We start from the raw sequence: 20,198 nt of genomic DNA, 5'->3' as shown, positions 1-20,198 counted from the left end.
TGGCTAGGTAATAATTCCAACAAAGCTCTACCGGCCGCTTATTGATCTGGATAAAAGTACAGAGCTTCGGGAAAGAACCGGTTTGGATTAAGCTGCCCAATGTTTGACACAGAACAGACCGTTTGCCACCAATTATCACACATAAACACGAGCAGACCACATAAATGGTTGCAGAACATCAGGAAGATAAATAACCAGTTGCAGATTTAATTCTGGCTGTCGTATCACTACTTTGTGGGCTCTACTAATGACTTAGTAGACAAGAGGAGCCCTTATTCTCCGAGATCTGAGACAGAAGATAGATGTGGTTTACATTTCTCTAAAGTTAGAACGCATGATGTAAAACACAGAAATAGACACGCACAGAAAAAAAGAAAACACAGAATGCATAATTTAACAAATGTGTTAGAACAATAGCTCCGTGATAGCTGTGGAGCCAGGAGCTGGATTGAGGTATCCCATAATATCTCGCTTTCCCAATGGTTGGAAGAAGAGGGTGAGTGCTTATAGCCCTATAAGGCTATTTGTTCCCTGGGGAGCCAGATGCTTATCTTTCAGCGCTCATGCAAAGCAAGGAGACGATTACTTTGCTGTGCACAGCAATGCCTCCACTTCAGATCTGAAGGAGAAACACTGGTAAAGAAATGCTGGGACCCACAGATCCCACAGGCAGTTGGAGGGGTGGCTGCCCCCAGAGTGACACTGCGTTTTGTGACAGGAAAGCTGCTATGAGATGGGGCTCCCGTGGCTCTCACACTCTGCCCTGTTGTCATTTCGCCTAGCACGATCTTCTTCCCCCAGCTCTTCCTCGCCTGGCCCCGCTCAGACCCTCACACACCCCCAGCCGGGGCTCCCCGCCGGGCGTGACCGAGGGACACCAGGCAGAGCCGAGCTACGATGAGGTTTGATGCCAGCTTTGGGCGCCCCAGCCCCTTTCCTTCCTCAGTGCCACCACTACCCATCTCAGCAGACACCTCCACAAGAAGAACCGATAGAAAACCCCCTCCGGGCACCATCTATAGACCCCCGCGGCTCCGCCCCGCCACGACCCGGAAGCAGTTCCTGTGAACACTTCCGGCGGCGCCGGGCGGCCGCGGAGCCACGGGTCCGGAGCCGTGCTGCTGCCCCCGCGGCCGGCACAGCATGCGCGGCCTGCCCTCTCCGCCCCCATCCCGGCCCCCAGCTCCGCCGCTTCCCGCCCCGCGCCGCTGCACCCCGGCTGGGATGTGACCGCGGCTGCGTCCCGGTGCTGCCCGGTGAGTGGCCGGCGAGCCGAGGCCTTGCGTCGCTGGGCCGCGGGAGAGGGAGGGCTCCGCGCCGCTCCTGCCGCGGGGCCACACAGCTGGCACCTGTCTGCTGGGGATGGGACTTCTGCATTGCCAGAGTTGTTCCTGAGGTGCTGCAGCTGTCAGTGCACACACACTGCAGTTGTGTTGAGCTGCACAGAACGCTGCCATAGGTGTTCTCTTCTAAAAGTTGATCAGAAGCTAACATGTCATTATCTTAATTAATTAATATCAACCCTGCATGCAACGCTGTCGTTTTGCAAGGGTCATAAAGAGCAGTCTTGGTGGGGAGGAAAGTTCTATTGCTCAGTGAATGCCTAACACACAGTGTGTGTCTTCAGCAATGGAGGCTCCATATGATGGCACTGAAGTAACTGTGGTCATGGAGGAAATAGAGGACACCTACACTTACACATCACCAGTGCCTTCCAAGAAGAAAAAGAAATACAAAAGTCCTGGTGATCATGGAGAAAAAGCCAAAAAACCCAGGTAAATTCTTCCTGTCTTCATTTCTTTACAATCTTGAGTGTGGGGACAGTTTTCCTCCTGTCAGTTGATAACAATGAACTTTGCAGTACAGTTGGAGCACCTTAGTGCAAAACATTTATGAAAAGGCAGCCTCTGGGCTCCTGATGTGCCTTTGTGAGTGCTACCATTGGTTGTTCTCAAGTTTGAATCACCCGACTCAGAGTCTTGCTTCTTATTGCAGAGGTTCTCTTCAGAATCTTCACTTTCATTCGGTTTTAAAAATGCATTTACAAGTAGAAATGAATCTCACGTGCTTGTAGTTTGACCTTGAACCAGCGTAAAACCCTGTGCTTTTCTTCATAAGTAGTTGCTGTAGAATGACATTAATGTTTCAGTCTCCGTTGCATTTCAGATCTGCTTACCTCCTCTACTATTATGATATTTACTTGAAAGTACAGCAAGAGCTTCCCCACCTCCCTCAATCTGAAATCAACAAGAAGATCAGTGAGAGCTGGAGGCTGCTCAGCGTGGCTGAAAAAAGCTATTACTTGGAGAAAGCCAAGCTGGAGAAAGAGGGACTGGACCCAGTAAGTCACCTTTTCTGTCATTCTTTGCCCTGTGAAGAGAGAGGCCAACAACTGTATTTGTTTTGGCACTTAAATGCTTACACAGCACTGTGGGAGAACTGTTTAGCTGCAGATTCCAGTTTGTATTTTTGTTTCAGACTGCCTGTATGGAAGCAGTGTGTGAGGCAATGGATTTCTCTTGCTTTTGCCTTCTCTTCAGTAAAGGGATAATGTTTTGAAATTCACATCATACATCAGTTCACACTGATGAGAAGGGTAGTTATTTTTGTGCTGTGTCATCAGAGCAATTGATGGTGAAGTGGATGATAAAATGAGGGCTGAGGGACTCCAGGCTGTCACATGGAGAACTCTCTAGTAGAATACTTGAGAGAGCCATTGGAGCTTTCAGCACTCAAATACTCAAGCAGGACTGAGAGCTGAATCCCCCTTTTTCTCTCATTCATTTCATACTCTGTTTCTGCCAACAGAACTCCAAGGTGTCCTCTCGAACTACGGTGGTTCCAGACATTCCAGGTTTCCGTAAGATTCTTCCTCGCTCAGATTATATAATTATTCCCAAAACCACTCTTCAAGAGGACAGGAGCAGGCAGTCACTGGAGCTGCACGTGACACAGGGTCAGGCAGCACCTGAAGGGACAGCTTCCACCAATATCACAAACATCTCCCGTGATGCTGTGCAAAATGTCCTTTCTGTGGACTCGAGCCACGTTGGCATTTCTGAGCAGTGCATTGCTATTGAAAGACTGTCAGAAGAGTCTGCTTCCTTTGGTCAGTCAGAGGCCGTGGAAGAAGTGGTGGCATCGGAGGTTCTCTCTCACTGCACTGGGCCTGTGACAGATAAAGTGGCTGGAGATGTCCTCTTGGATGAGGCTTCTCTGGAAATCGAAGGGCAACCATATCAGACAACTCAGGTCGTTATTGAAGAGACTCTGGTCAGTGGCTCTGCAGACATCTCCAGCGGGAGCATCGCTGTGGCCCGTCCTCAGGTTTCCGATGGTGTGTCTGTGGTGACTGTGGTGACTGGGAGGGTGAGTTACTCGAGTAATGCTCCAAATCCTGTCAGGTTCTCACCAGAATTGTCTGACTGCTGTTTATCATGTTTTACTTGAGATTTTTGGTGGCTGCAGGAGGTCCTGTATTGCTCAGTACTGTGTCAAGGAGCAGCTTTTCTAACTCAGTGTTTACTGCATCTCTGCCTGCAGGTTCTCTGCCATCACTCATATCTTGAGATGATTGGTCAAAGGTTGATTTTTTTAATTACTCATTATTTTAACAGTACTCGAGGTGGCTTCCACAGTTGTACTTCAAGATTTTGGGGTGAAGAAATCCATTACCTCTGGGCTCTTGAGAGCTGTTTTCTTGGTTGCAGAGAGACGGAGTCCATTTAATTTAGAGTGTTAGAGATCTATTACAGAAAACATTGTTCTGTGAAGTTTTGCATTTGCTGATTTCAACAGTTTCAAGGTGTAAAGAGTTAGATAACCCACAGAGTAGACAGGGTAAGGCTGTTGCATTTGAAATGGTCAGTCTTTTTTCCTGCTTTCTGGTCTCATAAGTCCTCAAGGTATATATTCAATTGTAGTGTTTGTGAAAGGGTGGGATGCAGACCAGCTCATGCCTTGTTTTCTACATGTAATTTCCCTTTGACTTCATTTTAGGATACTGAAGAGAGCAGCTCTTCCACACCTGCTACACAGTTCATTATGTTACCTTTGCCACCTCATTCTGTTGTGGAGAACCCAACATCAATTAAACTGGTAAGAAACCCAGTCTGGTCTTTCAAGATATGGATATATTCCCACAGGGTTGCCTTCTGCCAGAGTAGGAAAGGTTTGATCATGGTCCAATTTGAAATCATCGCATCAGTTGATGCATTTCTTATCCCAGGCTTTGTGCCTTGTGCAGGCAAATGGAGGTGTCCAACCTCACAGAGTATTTTATAATCCTGTTGCCTTCATCCTCAAGTTCTTGGAAGCAGAGAGAGTACATAATGGTGTTGCAACCCATCTGGTCAACAGCAGTTTAAGAGCAAAAGTCTGCTCTTGTGACAGGAACACGAGTTCCCTGGTCACTTGGATGGCTGTCACTTTGGCCATGTGATGGCAGATGAACAGTGACCTAATGTTTTGAGAATTCATGTAAAAAAAGTTTGTTTGGATTATTGCACAAGAAAGAATGGCATTATTTCTATAATCTTGTCATTCCAGCCACCTGTATTTTTGTAGCCACTGGGAGACTTCACTGTAAAAATCAACACAGCAGCTTCTTGTGTTGTATAAGGTAGTGGGAAGTCCTGTTGTCTTGCATCCTCATGCTTCTAGCAGGTGGAATACTGCAGATACTTGTAGAGGTGCCTAGTGTGATGTTTGCCCAAGTGTCTCAGGGAAGGTGGAGATAACTCAGGTATTTGTTCCTGAGAAGCACCTAGCTTAAATGGCCTATTTTCCTTAATGGCCGCACTTGCATTTCTAGGAAAAAGACCTAGTTACAGACTGCCAGCACAACAGCTCCCTCAGGAGTGGCAATACAGAATCCTAAAAAAAAAAAAAGATGTGCTGACAGAAACTCCATGTGTAGATTTAGTGTTCTTGGCAAAAATGAAAGACTCTGGTTTATTTATCTTTGTAAATAGTGCCTGGTGGTGCTGCTGGTATTACAGTAGCTTATAGTGAGTGACAGTAAAGCACCAGGGAGTATTTTAGCACTGCATACAACAACAAATTACCTTACTGATGAGAACTGCCTCCACATCATGAGCATTTGTTTTCTCCAAACACTGTCACTCCAACATGAATGCACTATTTAAATCTTGCCTCTCTGTGGACTGCTGTTTGAATCACTTCTGTACCATTGTATTATGACTTTTTCAAATTCATTGTTGGAAGTGCAAGGTTGCTTCACCTGTAGGTTACATGCATTGCTCATCTCTGCTCTGCAATTTAATCCTAGTTCTGCTAACACTGAACGTTTGTGTATAGACAAAACACTTGAATTCAGTGTAATTATGGTGCTGACTCACTGATACAAGTGAGTGTTGGCTGTTCAGTGACATGAATAATAGTTAAGGGCAGGCCATTTGCTAGATAACATTTGTAGAGTGCTTTCTAGGAAAAAGGGAGTGATGTGCACAGCTTGGTGTCTTTTCAGCTCTGTAGAGAAATTCTTGACAACTCTTGTTTCAGACAACCACCTATACTCGCAGGGGACACGGGAACTGTACCAATCCTCGCTGTTCCTTCACTTATGTCACCAGGCATAAGCCACCAAAATGCCCCAAATGTGGAAACTTCCTTGGAGGGAAATGGATCCCAAAGGTACATTTGCTTTTCATTCTCTTTGATTTCAGATAAAACATGCTGTTTCTGTGAATGCCTCTAGTATTTCTAGATCTGTAGATCTAGCACAGTAGGTCAGGTATGCCAGAACTGTTCCCTGCATCTGTGTTCTAATGCTTGTAACTGAAGGAAGCCACCACTACAGAGAGCATTAAGCCAAGGTGAGACTGAACCAGAATCACCTCACTCTGGGTAAAGATGCCACCCATAGTGGCATCAGTAGCATAGGTGGCATTGGGTTTGTTAATGCTGTCTTATTTATTGAGAGACATAAGTTCTTCTGGTCCACTGCCTGCACTGTAGTTCTGTGACTAGGAGGTATTGACTGTCTTTCCTACTACAGCCCTCGCTAAGCTCAGAAATTTGGTTGAAATAATTCTTTTATGGTAATGAATCTGCATTTGAAGTTAGTCTTCAAACTGAGATCTTGTTATGATCTTTCAACATGGTTATATCAACAAAAGAAAGAACAAATCTGAGATATAGTCAGTATGTGACCACTTGAGAGCCAGTTGATGGGCTAGTGGCAGTTGAAATGCTGCTGTGTATTGTTGGCTCATGACTATGTCTAATCATTAATGATGCTCTGACATTTGGCTGGAAGGAAGTTCCTAGGTGTTGGTGAAGTTGTGCTCAGAGTTGTTGAACAGAAAAGTCACTCTCTATGTGATATCCAAGTTGCTGGCATCTCTACTAGCCATGCTCTCAAGTACTTGCTCCTTCAACCTTGGCAATGTAAATTTAGTTACTCAGCTCCGAACAGACAGGTTCATTACATTTGTCTGAAATAAGACCCTTTGGGCCCAAGTTAAAGAATATTGTCAGGGTAAAAACTTGCATGAATTAATCCTGAATTTAGTTTGTTTTGTGTCTTGTATTGCAATAGAAAGCACAGCAATGACAACATAGCAGCAATGTCCTAGGCTGCAGCAAGTGAGGACTTGTTCAAATGCAACAGCCATGGGCACAGAAACAAAGGGAAAGTAAAAAATTAAGAGAAAAAAAAAATCTGCTTACCTTTAGAAGATCTCAGGTACTCAGGGGATCTTCAGTGAAATACCCTCACCTCCTCTGCCAACCCTTAAATGAGGTCTGGGAAGGGGTGGATCCTGGCTCCACCCCTTCCACTCAGGTGTATTGCATGCACCTGAGCTCCCCTGGGCTGACCCTGCCTTGCCACCAGGTGCTCAATCACTGGTTCAAGCCCTGACTTGCATTTCTGCTACAGTGTCTAAATCCATTAAGTGTTTAGGGGCAAGTTCTTCAAACAGATTACAAACTCAGTGGTGTCTGAACTGACAACTGGACTTCCCATGTGCTAGGAAACAAATGATGATGATGGTTTATTATCGTTGGTGCTGTAAACATGCTGAAGTGGATGGGTGGGTAACTGTAAAAACATGTTTCTGCCTGAACCTGTCATGCCTGCTCTGTTTAATCCCACACTGATTAGAACTGAAATGAGGGAAGTTTTCCTTCTCTTTTTCAGTTTTATTTGCTCTTCTGGGAACATGTTTGTGTAAACAGTTCCACTTATGGTGTCACGTCTTAGAGAAAAATATGCATCAGCAATTTTTTCTTAGACTGGTAATAACATCAGTAAAACAGAAACTGAACATATACACACCTTCCTGTTCCTCAGATCAAAGATTAGGTTAGAAGATGTCTGTTTTTAAAAAACTAGAATATCCTCCTGAGTACGACCTCTGTAGGAAGCTTAGAATCCATATGTTTATCATGCTAGAAACTCTTGACTCCATTTGTCTGATAGCATTTGTGGATTACCCACTCAGTGCTCCATCTTCATTGACCCCAACGCATGACTTCTGTAGCTTTAATCTTGAAGATAAAACTTCACTTTTCACACGTAAAGATAAAACTTCACATGTAATTCTGCATTTCCTGACTCCCTCAGATGCATGCTTTTCTAAGTGCTACTACAGCCCTTTGCACTACGCTGCAGTTCTGTCCCAAAGCTGCACGTTCTGTGTCTAAGGACCTTTAGTTCTCCAGCGGTGTGGAAGAACAGGCAGCGTCAGAGAGCTGAAGATGGGAAAGGAGAGAGTGCCACGTGGGCCCGTGGATGAATCTGTGGTATTGATACTAATGGTGATATTTGAGAGAGTTTAAGGATGACTGTTTTTTCAAAGTGTCTAAAAATAAAACTAGAGAATCATAGAATCACAGAATGGCCTGGGTTGAAAAGGACCACAATGATCATCCAGTTCCAACCCCCTGCTATGTGCAGGGTCGCCAACCACCAGACCAGGCTGCCCAGAGCCACATCCAGCCTGGCCTTGAGTGCCTTCACGGATGGGGCATCCACAGCCTCCTTGGGCAACCTGTTCCTGTGTGTCACCACCCTCTGTGTGAAAAACTTCCTCCTAACATCTAACCTAAATATGCCATCTTATTTTGAAACCATTCCCCTTTGTCCTATCACTATCCACGCTTGTAAACGGTCTTCCTCCCTCCTGTTTATATGGTCCCTTGGAAGGCCACAACGAGGTCTCCCCAGAGCCTTCTCTTCTCCAAGCTAAACAAGCCCAGTTCCCTCAACCTTTCCTCATAGGAGAGGTGCTCCAGCCCTCTGATCATCTTAGTGGCCCTCCTCTGGACCCACTCCAAGAGCTCCACGTCCTTCCTGTACTGGGAGCCCCAGACCTGGACACAGTACTCCAGATGGGGCCTCACAAGAGCCGAGTAGAGGGGCACAATCACCTCCCTGACCCTGCTGGCCACCCCTTTTTTAATGCAGCCCAGAACACAGTTGGCCTTCTGGGCTGCAAGCGCACACTGCTGGCTCAGGTCCAGCTTCTCATCCGCCAGGACCCCCACGTCCTTCTCCGCAGGGCTGCTCTCAAGGGGCTATTCTCCCAGTTTGTATAAGTACCTGGGATTGCCCCTACCCAAGTGCAGCACCCTGCACTTAGCCTTGTTGAACCTCATTAGGTTCTCATGGGTTCTCCAGCCTGTCCAGGTCCCTCTGGACGGCTTTCCTTCCCTCCAATGCACCACTCTATAGCACCCTCTGCACCGAGGCTAGATAGAATATTAACAAGGACTTTCCCATTGTAAAAGATGTTATCTTTCTGCTCTCATATGCAATTCATTGCTTACGCACTCCTGATATTACTGTTTCGATCCAGCATTGGATAGGGCATGGGCAAACCAGACTGTGTGAAGGGAACCTGCTTACCCACAAAAGCTTAAACCTCTGAAACGCGATCATCTCTTTGTTTCCAGGAAAAGCAGCCAAAAAGCAAATCTGAGCCTAATTCAAGCACTTCTCTGAAAACTCCCGCAACCAAAAGAGGTCAGCAGTCAATGTTCTCAGACCCAGCAGCTGTCGGTGAGAGTACCTCCAAGTCTGCCCTGGAAAGCTCTGAAGCGGTCAGCCAGCTGCTGAATGCTGTGCCTGATGGAGGGCAAATGGAGGAGACCGAGTGGGAGGAAGTAATCATCTCCGATGCTCACATTCTTGCAAACAATGTGCTTGCTGAAGATGGAGGGAGTGCTGCTGGAGTGGCGCTGGGTCAAGAGAGCCAACTGCGAGGAGACTCTTCTGCAGAGCAGGCAGAAAAAGATAGCATAGGGCTGGGAATGCCACCATCTTCCGAGGTGCTGAGTCCAAATGCCTCTGCAAAAAAGCCTGTGGTGTGAGTCAGTTTTCCATATGTTATGGGAATGTGTGATGTCTGTTGTGTATTGATGGGACAAATCCAAGAAATCAAAGACTGTTGGCAGTGCTTCGCGCGAGACCCGTTCTGTGTGCCGTCTGCTTTCTGCCAGTTCAGGATTGTTCCTTTGAGATAGTTTTGTCCATCAAAGCTATTTTTTTCTGTTAAGTGACAATTAAATTACTAGAGTAGTCTCAGGGCAGATGTATCTTGAGCGCTATTTTCCTTTCTGTGACAATAGCTATGATGATTGTGCTAATAAAGCACAGTTCAGGAAAGAGAAGAAAATTGAGGGTGAGAAGGAAGCCGTGGAATTTTTTTCCGATTGTAGCTCTTGTCTTTTAGAATTGATGCTCCAACTGCTGCACACAAAGGGCAAGAAGTAAAGAGTAAACCAAGACCGAAGCCCTCCTTGCTGGCTGCAGCAAGGCCCATGCGAGCAATTCTGCCCGCACCAGCCAGCGTGGGGAGAGAAGCCAGCACTGAGCAGGCTAGCAAGAGACAGGCGTTTGCGAATACTGGTAAAATACTGGGTCTCTGGTATGCTTTGGGAGTGATTGTCTTTCCTCACCATATTGAAGTGGTCTTTGTCAAATAATAAGATATGTCTGAAGGGAGACAGTGAGCTATCCTAGGTAAAAAATACCCTCCTTTTCTTTCTAACCAGAAGGGCAGGTAAATGGTGCATGAAACACCTGCTTGGATCATTTCAAGTTCAGAGGAAAATACCTCATGTGACTGTGGTGTCATTCACCAAAGACCATGTTCCCATTATCTAACCTGCTGTGCTCTTTTCCTTCTTCAAGACAAACATCCTCCTGTGAGAACGTCAGGCTTGAAGCCCAGCACACTGAAGCAGTTGGGCCAGTCAGTTCTGCAGCCCAGTGCTGAGGAGCGCAAGGTACCTGTGGTTTGTTCTTCAAATGCACATTCTTTTCTTTGGCATTTTTTTCCCTAGGCAAGGGATCTGACCTGAGGGATGGAAGATAGAATATGGCAGTGTAGCAGCCTTATGATGATGGAATTTATGGCTGACGGTTTTTATGAGGTGGCTGTGAAGCAGTGTGAATTCTAGATGGCTGAGGCTAGGAACTGAACTGCTGTTGCTGTTGGACAACCCTTTGGTTGGTTGCTTTGAGAACTTCCCAGTAGCTTCCAGAAGATGTTACGAGGTCTGGTAGCATTTTGATAATCTGAAATGTAATACTGACCTTATACTGAGGGAGTCTGTGAAAGATGATTGACTAAAGAAGCAGAGCTTGCAAATATGCTTGAATACTTCCGTTTGAATTGTGAAGCCTTGGTGTGCAAAACAGTGTTCTGTAATCCACGGATATTAATGAACATTTCTAGATTTCTAGAGAGGACAAAAAAAAAAGTTAATATGTATTTGCTTACAAGATGTAAGCATTCCATTGTAGGTATCTCACAGGTGTTTTCTTCTGCTTTCAATACAGCTCCACAGTGCTTTGACCAACAGGGCATCACAGGTTAAAGTGGTGGAGGTCAAACCGGACGTCTTCCCTTCCTACAAGTACAGCTGCACTGTAACTTTGGTGAGAATTTTTCAGATGATCTGAGTTACACTGTGGGAGTTGTTAGCTCTGGGATGAGGCCTTTTGTTTTACTGACTTACAGAAACGTGTTCTGTATTTAATGTGAGGAAATGTGTGCCGTGTATGTCATCAGTTGACCTAATCTAGTCTGACTGTGATATGTTGCAGTCATGTTAAGAACTGGATTATTTTCATACCTGCATTGTCACCATCCCCTGTAAGAGTTAAGGGGGAGGTTTGGTGGTTTCTGAGTTGAATGTGTGGAGTATCTGTGGCCTCTGGGATTTGACCCCAAACTCTTAATACTGTGTACAAAGTGACAAGGCCCATTGTATAACCTTCAGACTAGGTGTTGGGGAAAAGCATGCGATATTCCAGCACACTCTTCTACAGTCAAGGTCAACAAATGGAATTCTTGTGTCATTCCAGGATTTGGGATTGGCAACATCGCGTGGCAGAGGGAAATGCAAGAACCCATCTTGTAGTTACGTGTATACAAACAGGCACAAGCCACGAATCTGCCCAAAATGCGGCTATAATCTTGCCAAAGACAGAGCTGAGAAAACAGGAAAATCTCTGGTAAGGTTTGATCTTTTGAAGGGATGTTGTGGAGTGGATGAGGAAGTTTGCAAGTTCCCATGAGAACGTGTTCATTTTTTTTTTTCCTATTTGGTAAGTCTGTTCCTAACAGAGCAACCTACTACTGCAATACCTGCGATGTTTTCTTCTGTTCAGCTTCTGCAGCAGCGGTGCTTCAGGCTCACACTGAGACTGACAGCACTCCGTTCTACCACTGGATGTCTCTGTAGCTTAAAAATGGTTACGGATGTTGGTACGTGCTTGGGAACCCATCCCTAAAGTCACAGTCGTGTCAGCTTAGTGGAACTTCAGACTTCATCAAAAAACTCCCAAGCGTGGTCTCCTTTGTGACCGGGTTGTGGCAAATGTACATCTTGTACATCTGAGTACATCTTGTGTTACAGCTTCCTATTTTTAGGGGTTTGTAGTGCAGCTTCACTTCCAGCCTGAATTTATTTCTGGAGGTAGTATTTGTTTTTCTGTTGTGGAAAGATGTTGTTCAAGGTATCTGCTGGTGTTGTCCATGGGTGTAAATAATGAATCGTGGGCTTCGTTTGGTTTTGGTTTTTTTTTGCATTTGAAGTTTCAAAGTTTAGCTTTTCTCTCACAGAATTACTGTTTTAAAAGCCAGCATTCTAGTCTGTGTGGTAATTTGACTCTTCCACTTCTTACAGAATTTATTTTGAATGGCTTTGTGCATTGTTGAAAAGCAAACAAAAAGCAAAATAAACCCCCCTGCACCCAACAAACTGAAGTGGCCCATGTGAAACCCACACATAAGCAGATGTGTAAGGAACAGTAGCACACTTAGCTCAGCTTGCATTTTGAGAGGCATGTGGCTTGTCTCTTCCTCATTTATTTTGTTGGTTTTTTTTTTTTCCTTAATTTTCTGCTTTAGTTGTGTTCAGCATTTCAGTTGCACGGCTCAGTGTTACCTCTGTGCTTTTGGACTGATTGTTTATCTCATTGCTAGACTAGCCAGGAAAACAGATTGAAATGTGGCAGGAAGGTTGGTGTGATTAAAATAGATCGGTCCATGTATGTTGTCTCAGTTCTTCTGAGTCACCTAGAGTTTGATCCTGTGGCTGTGCATTTGACTTGGTAGGGGACATGTGGCTGACAGAAAGGACTGTAGCAGATCGATTGGAATTGATCAGTGTATTCCACACGTGGCAAGGCTTGGTTCCTGTGTAACACTTGTCTGTTCTGCCTTCCGTGGAGGTATGCAGACTGCTGTCTGAGTACAGTATGTAGGAAAATGTGGATGATGGCATATGGAGACAGGCAGTGATATTTGACAGAAGTATTGAAGGGTTGTTGCCCTGTTGATCCTGATCCTTCTTGATCCTCAGTCCCTGCAGTAATCCAGTTTAGTGATAAGCCCGTGATGAACTAGTGATACAAGAGCAGTTCCCCAAAAGGCCATGCTGTAATGAAGTATTTTGGGTGAAGTGACTTAGGCCTGAAACTACAACCTGCGGTCAGTGGAGTGCAGTGGAGTAGAAGTCAAGTGTTCTGGGAACAAAGGTCACTGTGCTGCTGCTACCTTTTGTGACTTCTGTGGGCTTCTTCATATTTCATCCCCACACTTGCCTGGTTTAAAATGTGTTTTGTTTGCTTTCTAGGAGGTCGGTCCAGGTCAGCCTGATGTGCTGAACACCAGTGAGCCCCTAACCCCATCCCAGAAAGAGATCCAGCGGCAATCCACCCTACAGCTGCTGCGCAAAGTAATGCAGATCCCAGAGAACGAATCGGAACTGGCTGAGGTCTTCACACTCATCCACGAACTGAACAGCTCACGGCTCATCCTGTCCAACGTGAGTGAGGAGACAGTCACCATAGAGCAGACCTCCTGGTCAAACTACTATGAGTCTCCATCTGCGCAGTGCCTCCTCTGTAACAGCCCACTGTTCAAAGGGGGACAGAAGTAAGATTCTGTTTTAGACTTGTGACTCTTTCAACCCTGTGCTGATATTCTCTGTTACAAGTATGCAAGAAATAGTATTTGCTTTAACTCCAATTCTGAAGCTGGTGTAAGTGACAGTAAGCTACGTGTCTGTGGAAGGGGCTTCTCTGGATAAACTCTAAGCAGTTTCTGCTTCTATACTATTCACTTTGTCATGGTTGCTATTACCATACAGCAGGAGAGCTTCATCAAAGTGTAACTGCTAAGTCTAGGTGTGATTTTTTTTTGGAATGAAGTCTTTATTACTCATCCCCTCTTTGTTTTCCATTCTGATGTTTTGAGGCTGACAGGCAAAACTGTGGGATTATAGATGCGTGTTATGTGATTTCCCTTTTTCTTTCTCTTCCCAGTCTGAATGTTTGCCGTGTGGATCATTTTGCTTATGATGTTTTCATTCTTTTTATAGCCTAGCATGGGCTTGAGTGAAGCCTTTCTTCGATCCAAAAACCTAAAGGACCCTGCAATTACCAGTGCATAGGCTAGATTGCCTTACCTAGTTCTGCATAAAAGCCAGTAGGATATCTCCTCCCTGCCTGCATAGGCTCTAATTAAACTGCTGCCAGTGGAGGGGAGAGCTATCTTTGAATTTTAATTCCTGTTTTCTTGGGTGGACAGCTGCATTTCTGCCACTAGGGTGCAACTGGCATTTTCCTATCTGAACTTCCCCCTTGGATCCTTGTAGTAAGGGAATGGGCTTTTCTGAATCTGTGCTCGTGCAGGAACAGATTTGGGCAGAGCTTGTTCCTAGTCACCGTTTGCTGCTCTGCGTCAGTATGGCTGATATTTCTCTCAGGGCACCTGGGCTTGTATGTTTTCTACATCTCTCAAATCCTATGTGTTCAATATGTGGAGCTCTAGTGCTGTGTAAAGAATGTGAACAGTGACCTGACTCCGCCAGGGAACTCTATTTAAAAATCCAGAATTTTCTGTCTGTTGTGGATTTATGTGAACTGGCTGAGACTGACATACAAGCGAACCAATCTGAACTCAAACATCTTAAGTTACTGTGGTCCTGGACTGAAAAACCTGTTGGCTTAACTCTGACCTGTCTTTTGCTTGTCTGTTACAGTTCCCTTGCTGGTCCTCAGGAGTGCTGGTTGCTGACAGCTAATAGATTACAGGTGGTTACAGCTCAGGTCAAAGTGTGCTTGAACCTGCAGTGTCTAGCTCTCCATAGCTTCACTGATATTTACACAGGTAGGAAAAAAATGAGCACAGAAAGTGACAGCATGAGTACTGACACCATCAGAAGCCTTGGGACTGTATCAGCACATTGTCTGCACAGAAAAGCCTCTTACATGCCCCACTGTATTAAATATTATTATTATTACTTGAATTATTCTCCTGTTTCTGTAAGTAAACCTGTATTTGTATGAATGAATACTCTGAGGAAGGCCATGCCAGGCTTCCTTGTTGTAGATCTCCTCTGTGTAAGTGATAAATGCTGGGAACAGTTTCGTAAGCACTATCCGGCTATATCCATCTATTTTTGAGCTGTACCTGTATCAGCATTTTGCATATCAGTAAGAAAGGAATGCATTTCATTGTGAGGGTTATCTGGAACCGTACAGACAATAACCATCTGTTTTAACTGCAGGCCTTTTCAACGTGGGTAACAAGTTACTAGTGAGCTTGGATCTTCTGTTTGCAATCCGGAACCACATCAAACTTGGAGAGGATCCCAGAGTGGCTGTTGGCAATATTCTCAACTCTGTTCAGGAGCAAACTGGTGGGTCTTCCCCTTTGTTTTTTACCACAACACACTAAATTCTGTGACCTGTTGAAGGCCGTTAAGTTGTAAAAAAGAAAAACCCACCTCTTCTGGTATGGTAGGTTTCTGTTAAATCACTTCCTAAACCCAACAGTACCTTTGTGACCAGTTCTCCTTAGCACTTTTTTGGAGGACAGGTTTGTTTTTCTCCTGCGTAGGAGAGTTCTACTACCTCTCCACTGACTTTAGGAAGTGAAAGCTGTAACAGTGGAGTGTTCTCCTTTCAGAAAAAAGCCTGAGCCCAGATGAGCAGCTTCAGCTCCAGGAACTGCTGTGCAATGGCTACTGGGCCTTTGAATGCCTCACTGTCCGGGATTATAATGATATGATCTGTGGAATCTGTGGCATAACCCCCAAGGTGGAAATAGCCCAGAGGAACGTGGAAAATGTCCTGGCACTGAAAAACATAGAGGTAAGCTTTTCAGAGACTCTGCATCCTGTTCCTGTTCAAAGCAGATCATAAAGACTTTTGCTGAGTCTGGTCTTTGCAATGCACAACAATTACGTGATGCCTTTGTGAGCTGTTTTCTGCTGATGCTCGGCAAGAGGATGTGGCTGGAGTGGTGATGTCTGCACTTCCTCATAGAGCTGTTTGGAGAAAACAAAATCCTTGGGGCCTGGACCACAGCTTTAGTCCAGCAGCCTGACAGCAGGGACCTTGGATGAAATTTGCCTTCCTCCTGTGATACCAAATAATTTTTTTTTTAAAACTCTTTTTTTCCTGGAGCTGCTGTCTTCCCAAATGGAGAAAAATGCCCTTGTAGTACTATACAGAACATCTGTTTTTATGTCACATAAATGGTTCTGACTTTCACCCAAAGAACAGTGATTGTGGGGAGCTCCAGGACAGAAAAGGAGCCTGATGTCATCCTGCTATACTTGGGATGACTCTTGTGGGTAGTCTTTGTGCCTTAGCTGGTACCAATTACCAAATGAGCTGTGGTTATTTATGTTTGACCGGTTTGTTCTATTGCTCTTTCTAGTTTACTTGGCCAGAATTCTTGTCATCAAGTGAAGTGAATGTGGAAGACTTCTGGTCTACGATGGAGACAGAGGTGATTGAGCAGGTGGCTTTTCCTTCTAGCATCCCCATCACAAAGTTTGATGCTTCTATTGTTGCTCCTTTCTTCCCTCCATTGATGAGGGGAGCAGTGGTCATCAATACTGAGAAGGACAAGAACCTGGATGCGCAGCCAGTGCCAGGTAATGGCTGAGGTGCTTATTAAGAACTTGATGTGGTAATGATTTCTCTCCCTGAGAACAAATGTTTCCTGCTTTTGCAGGTAATGGGAGTGCCTTGGTGAGGCTCCTTCAGGAAGAAACCTTCAGGCTTGAGCTGATAAGCTCTTACAGTGTGGAAGAGCTGCGGAGCTTTTTGACACAGTGCAGCATCCCCTGGGAGCTCTCAGATACAAAGGTAATGACTCATTTGCCCACATACCAGTCTGCATTAGTGGAGCCATTTGTCACTGTCTTTCTCTAAATTGCACTTGCCAGTTTAGATAATAAACTTCTCATTTGACTGTGCCAGGGGCAGGAGTGGGTTAGAAGGGTGCCTGCAGATTATAGGATTACTTACACGTTGTAAAAGAAATTTAACTTCAGAGACTGGAAAAAAAGAAGCCTGTAATTACCTTGTCACAGATTCCACATCATGTAATTGCTTTGTGTCCTCATGGTGATGACTGGAATTAGGAAGTTACTGGACAATGTGCAAATGAGGATATGGAAGATGTCTGCAGCCTGCTCCGTCTTTGGGAGAGTCCATTAAGTTGTCATATACAGACTGTCTCTGGTGCCTGTTTTTTCTAGGACCAGCTCTGTTACTCCCTCCTGGCTCTCTATGACTTTGTACAGAATGGGACAAGCATCAGGCAAACTTCTGCTCATCACACAGGAGGAAAGATCTACAAAGTGTGTCCACACCAGGTAAGGAAGGCTGGAGTTAGCAGTAGCCTTTTCTTACCTGAGTTACCAGTGTGGAGTTCCCTTATTAAGTAAAATCAGTCTAGTGGGTCTCTCTGAGCCTTGGGCATGAAACGTGCTGCCTCAGGGGCCTGGAGTGTGAGCAGTCCTGCAGGAGATCTTGAGACTGACCAGTGATGGGAAACCTATCAGATGCTGCTGCTGAGGTGAAGCTCTGCACACCATAAAGTGATGATGTATGATGAGGAAACAATGTCTGGTTTCTATATTGTCTGGAATACCTGAGAAGAAGCTTAATTTATTCTTCCTTCATTTTCTATTGTTGTAGTAGGTTTTCAGTTTTATTGCACTGCTTGGGACTAATCCTTTCTTTCCAGGTTGTGTGTGGCTCAAAGTACATAGTAAGAGGAGAAAATGCTCGGGATCATGTGGACCTGCTAGTTTCCTCACGTCACTGGCCTCCAGTGTATGTTGTTGACACGGCCTCTTCGGTGGCACTGTGTGCAGACATATACTGTCCTGACTTGACTGCCCAGCTGTGGGGGAAAAACCAAGGCTGCTTCTCTGACCCTATGGATCCTCCAGCGGTTAGTTATGTCCACCTACAAAAATCTATAATAGAACTGATTTATATAGTGCATATAGACCGGGGGAAGTGCCCCATAGCAGTTCAACTCGTGAACTTTGGAGCATGTAGCTTATTTTGACTCACTGCTCTCAAACTACTGCTATTACTTGAGAAACGGGCTAGGAAGAGGGCCGTTAGTGCCCTGGGATTACCTGTAGGGGCATTAGAGTGGGAAGGGGAGTGTACAGAACCAAGTACGTTTGTGCCATTCAGAAGCATGACTCAGGTTGCAGATCTGCTCGGAATTCAGCTGAATGGTAGTTTCATCTTGTTCTTAATTGTGGGGAGGTTTGTTCTGGTTCTACCTGGTGTGTGTCTCTCTCCCAGTACGTCTCCTGCCCTGAACTGCTGGACCAGCACTACAGTGTAGACGTGACTGTGGCTGAGCACTCCGTTCAGCACCCAATCACCAAGTCGACAGCACGCCGAATTGTTCACGCCGGTTCGGAGCACAACAGTCACCACGATCCAACAGCTCGGCACCACTGCATCTCCCTGTGCCGAGAGCTGGAGCCTTACAGCACCATCATCGCTGCTATCAGTGACAGCAAAACGAGCAACATCCGCCAAAGGCCCATCACCTTTGAGAATGCCACACATTATTACCTCTACAACCGCCTTATGGACTTCCTCACCAGCAGGGAAATTGTGAATCGGCAGATCCAGGAGATTGTACAGAGCTGCCAGCCTGGGGAGGTGGTAATTCGTGATGCTCTCTACCGGCTCGGAGTGGCACAGATTAAAACAGAAACAGAAGAGGATGAAGAAGAGAAGCAGGAAGATGATAAAGACATTGCTGAGTAACAAACCAACTTGCTGGTTTCTCTTTCTGGTTGTGGGCTGGGCCAGCTTCTGCAGGGTTTGGGCAGCCGTCTGGCTCAAGAAATTATTTTTACAGGCTGGAGGTGTAGTAGCGGTGGCTTTGACTGCTGTTAATGACCAAAGAGCTGTGTGCTTCCAGAGTGTCACAAGTGCTGCTGTGAGTGGGTCTGCCACGCTCCTTGCTGAAGGCTGCAGCTCCCTCCGAGGTGTGCGACAGACCCACTCTTCAGCTGCGTGCAGTGTTGCCCTCCCTGCAGTTGGCGAGTGGAGAAGCAAATGGCGTTTCTGGTAGCAGGGGTGATGCATGGCCAAGTGCACAGGTTTCTTAATTCTGAATCTTGCTTGCTGACTTCTTTGTGCATACCGGTGGCAGGGCTTGAGGATGTGGGAATAGGCTCAAAAGGCAGACAGCTAAGAATTCGTTTCAAAATGTTCCCGACAGATTAGGTTAGGACAATGGCTCCTGCTTGGAAATCCTGCAGAGCTCTCACATGCTCCTTTCAGAGAGTCCTTAGATGAAGAGGAGGAGCCGTGCAGCTTTAAGGTGTCCTGTCTGAGAGCCTCCCTGGAGGCTGCCATCCTGAAGCCAGGATTGAGAGTACTTTGGCTGCTGAAGCTGTCTGGAATTATTTGTCCCCTCACGTGAGCACTAATAATTTAGAAGCTGAAACACATAGCAAGTAAAAGGTGTTCTGTACATTAAGAGTTTACCTGTCAGGCCCCAGGGAACCAAGTTCATGAGGGGGCTGTATGAGATGATAGCTGTGAAAATAGGAAGGACACTCCCGTTTCTATGCTGTCCTCTTGAATGCTTTCTGTTGTTTTGTTTAAGGACTTGAATTTCTGTTACTGTGCCCTTAGAACTGAATCACAAAGACCGCCTGTGAGATCAAGGAGAAACAACGCAGGATTGCCAGAGTGAGCAGTTATGAGGTCCTCCCTCAGAGTAAGCACTGGAGAGCTGCATCCACATGTGCAGTCTCAGCCCTCTGTCTTATTCACCCTGCCTGTGTCCCACAGCACTTGTGAGTTAGAGGAGCCTCTCGCCATCCTGGTTGCTTTCTCAGCTCCTACAGCACGCCTAAAGAACACCTCAGGCTCTGGCTGTAAAGCTGTGCGTTGCTTGCTGTCAAGTCCCTTTGGTTGTCGCTGGCACCAAAGCTGAAGGTTTTTGTTTGCTGTGCTGCAGAGGAGAGGGTGGTGTTGGACTGTGAAGGGAGTTTATTTTGTCTGAGTGAGCAGGGGGGGAAGATTCAGAGGCTTGTGGTGTGGTTGAAAATTCCCTTCTGTGAAGGGGAACCTATTGAGTACCGTACTGTAAAAGTAAATGTATCAAGTCTGAGCACATGCAGTAATTATGGCTTGGGGTTTTTCTGTTAAGAACATTAACTTATTATAAGAGATGCTAGTGACTTTTTTCAGTCAGTGACAAAATTTAATAAATTATCTCCAATTCTGGGGGTGAAACTGCAGTTGAGTGAGTTGGTTTTTGCCTACAAGACCTGAAGACAGCAGTGGGAAAGGGTATGAGCATCGTGTGTGTGTAAACCATGCTTCCAGCCTGCACAGGCAGAAAGCCTGGTATTCTCAGAAG

General features: G+C 45.6%; 1 protein-coding gene across 1 annotated transcript; it reads left to right on the top strand.

Annotated features, from left to right (window-relative positions):
- The first annotated feature begins 1,082 nt into the window (after positions 1-1,082).
- HMGXB3 (HMG-box containing 3) lies at positions 1,083-20,076 on the top strand. The gene is made up of 20 exons (XM_015293925.4): positions 1,083-1,256; positions 1,628-1,775; positions 2,167-2,341; positions 2,809-3,369; positions 4,000-4,098; positions 5,524-5,655; positions 8,923-9,335; positions 9,702-9,877; positions 10,163-10,257; positions 10,814-10,912; positions 11,342-11,491; positions 13,117-13,418; positions 14,527-14,654; positions 15,055-15,186; positions 15,456-15,640; positions 16,212-16,431; positions 16,512-16,645; positions 17,041-17,157; positions 17,532-17,741; positions 18,110-20,076. The coding sequence occupies exons 2-20, from the start codon at positions 1,630-1,632 to the stop codon at positions 18,584-18,586; spliced, it is 3,951 nt and encodes a 1,316-aa protein (XP_015149411.2). The 5' UTR covers positions 1,083-1,256; positions 1,628-1,629; the 3' UTR covers positions 18,587-20,076.
- Positions 20,077-20,198: the final 122 nt, after the last annotated feature.

The sequence above is a fragment of the Gallus gallus genome, chromosome 13, assembly GCF_016699485.2.
Source record: "Gallus gallus isolate bGalGal1 chromosome 13, bGalGal1.mat.broiler.GRCg7b, whole genome shotgun sequence".
Taxonomy (NCBI): Eukaryota; Metazoa; Chordata; class Aves; order Galliformes; family Phasianidae; genus Gallus; species Gallus gallus.
Note: the sequence above shows the minus strand (reverse complement) of the source record. Positions and strands in the feature narration are given on the sequence as shown.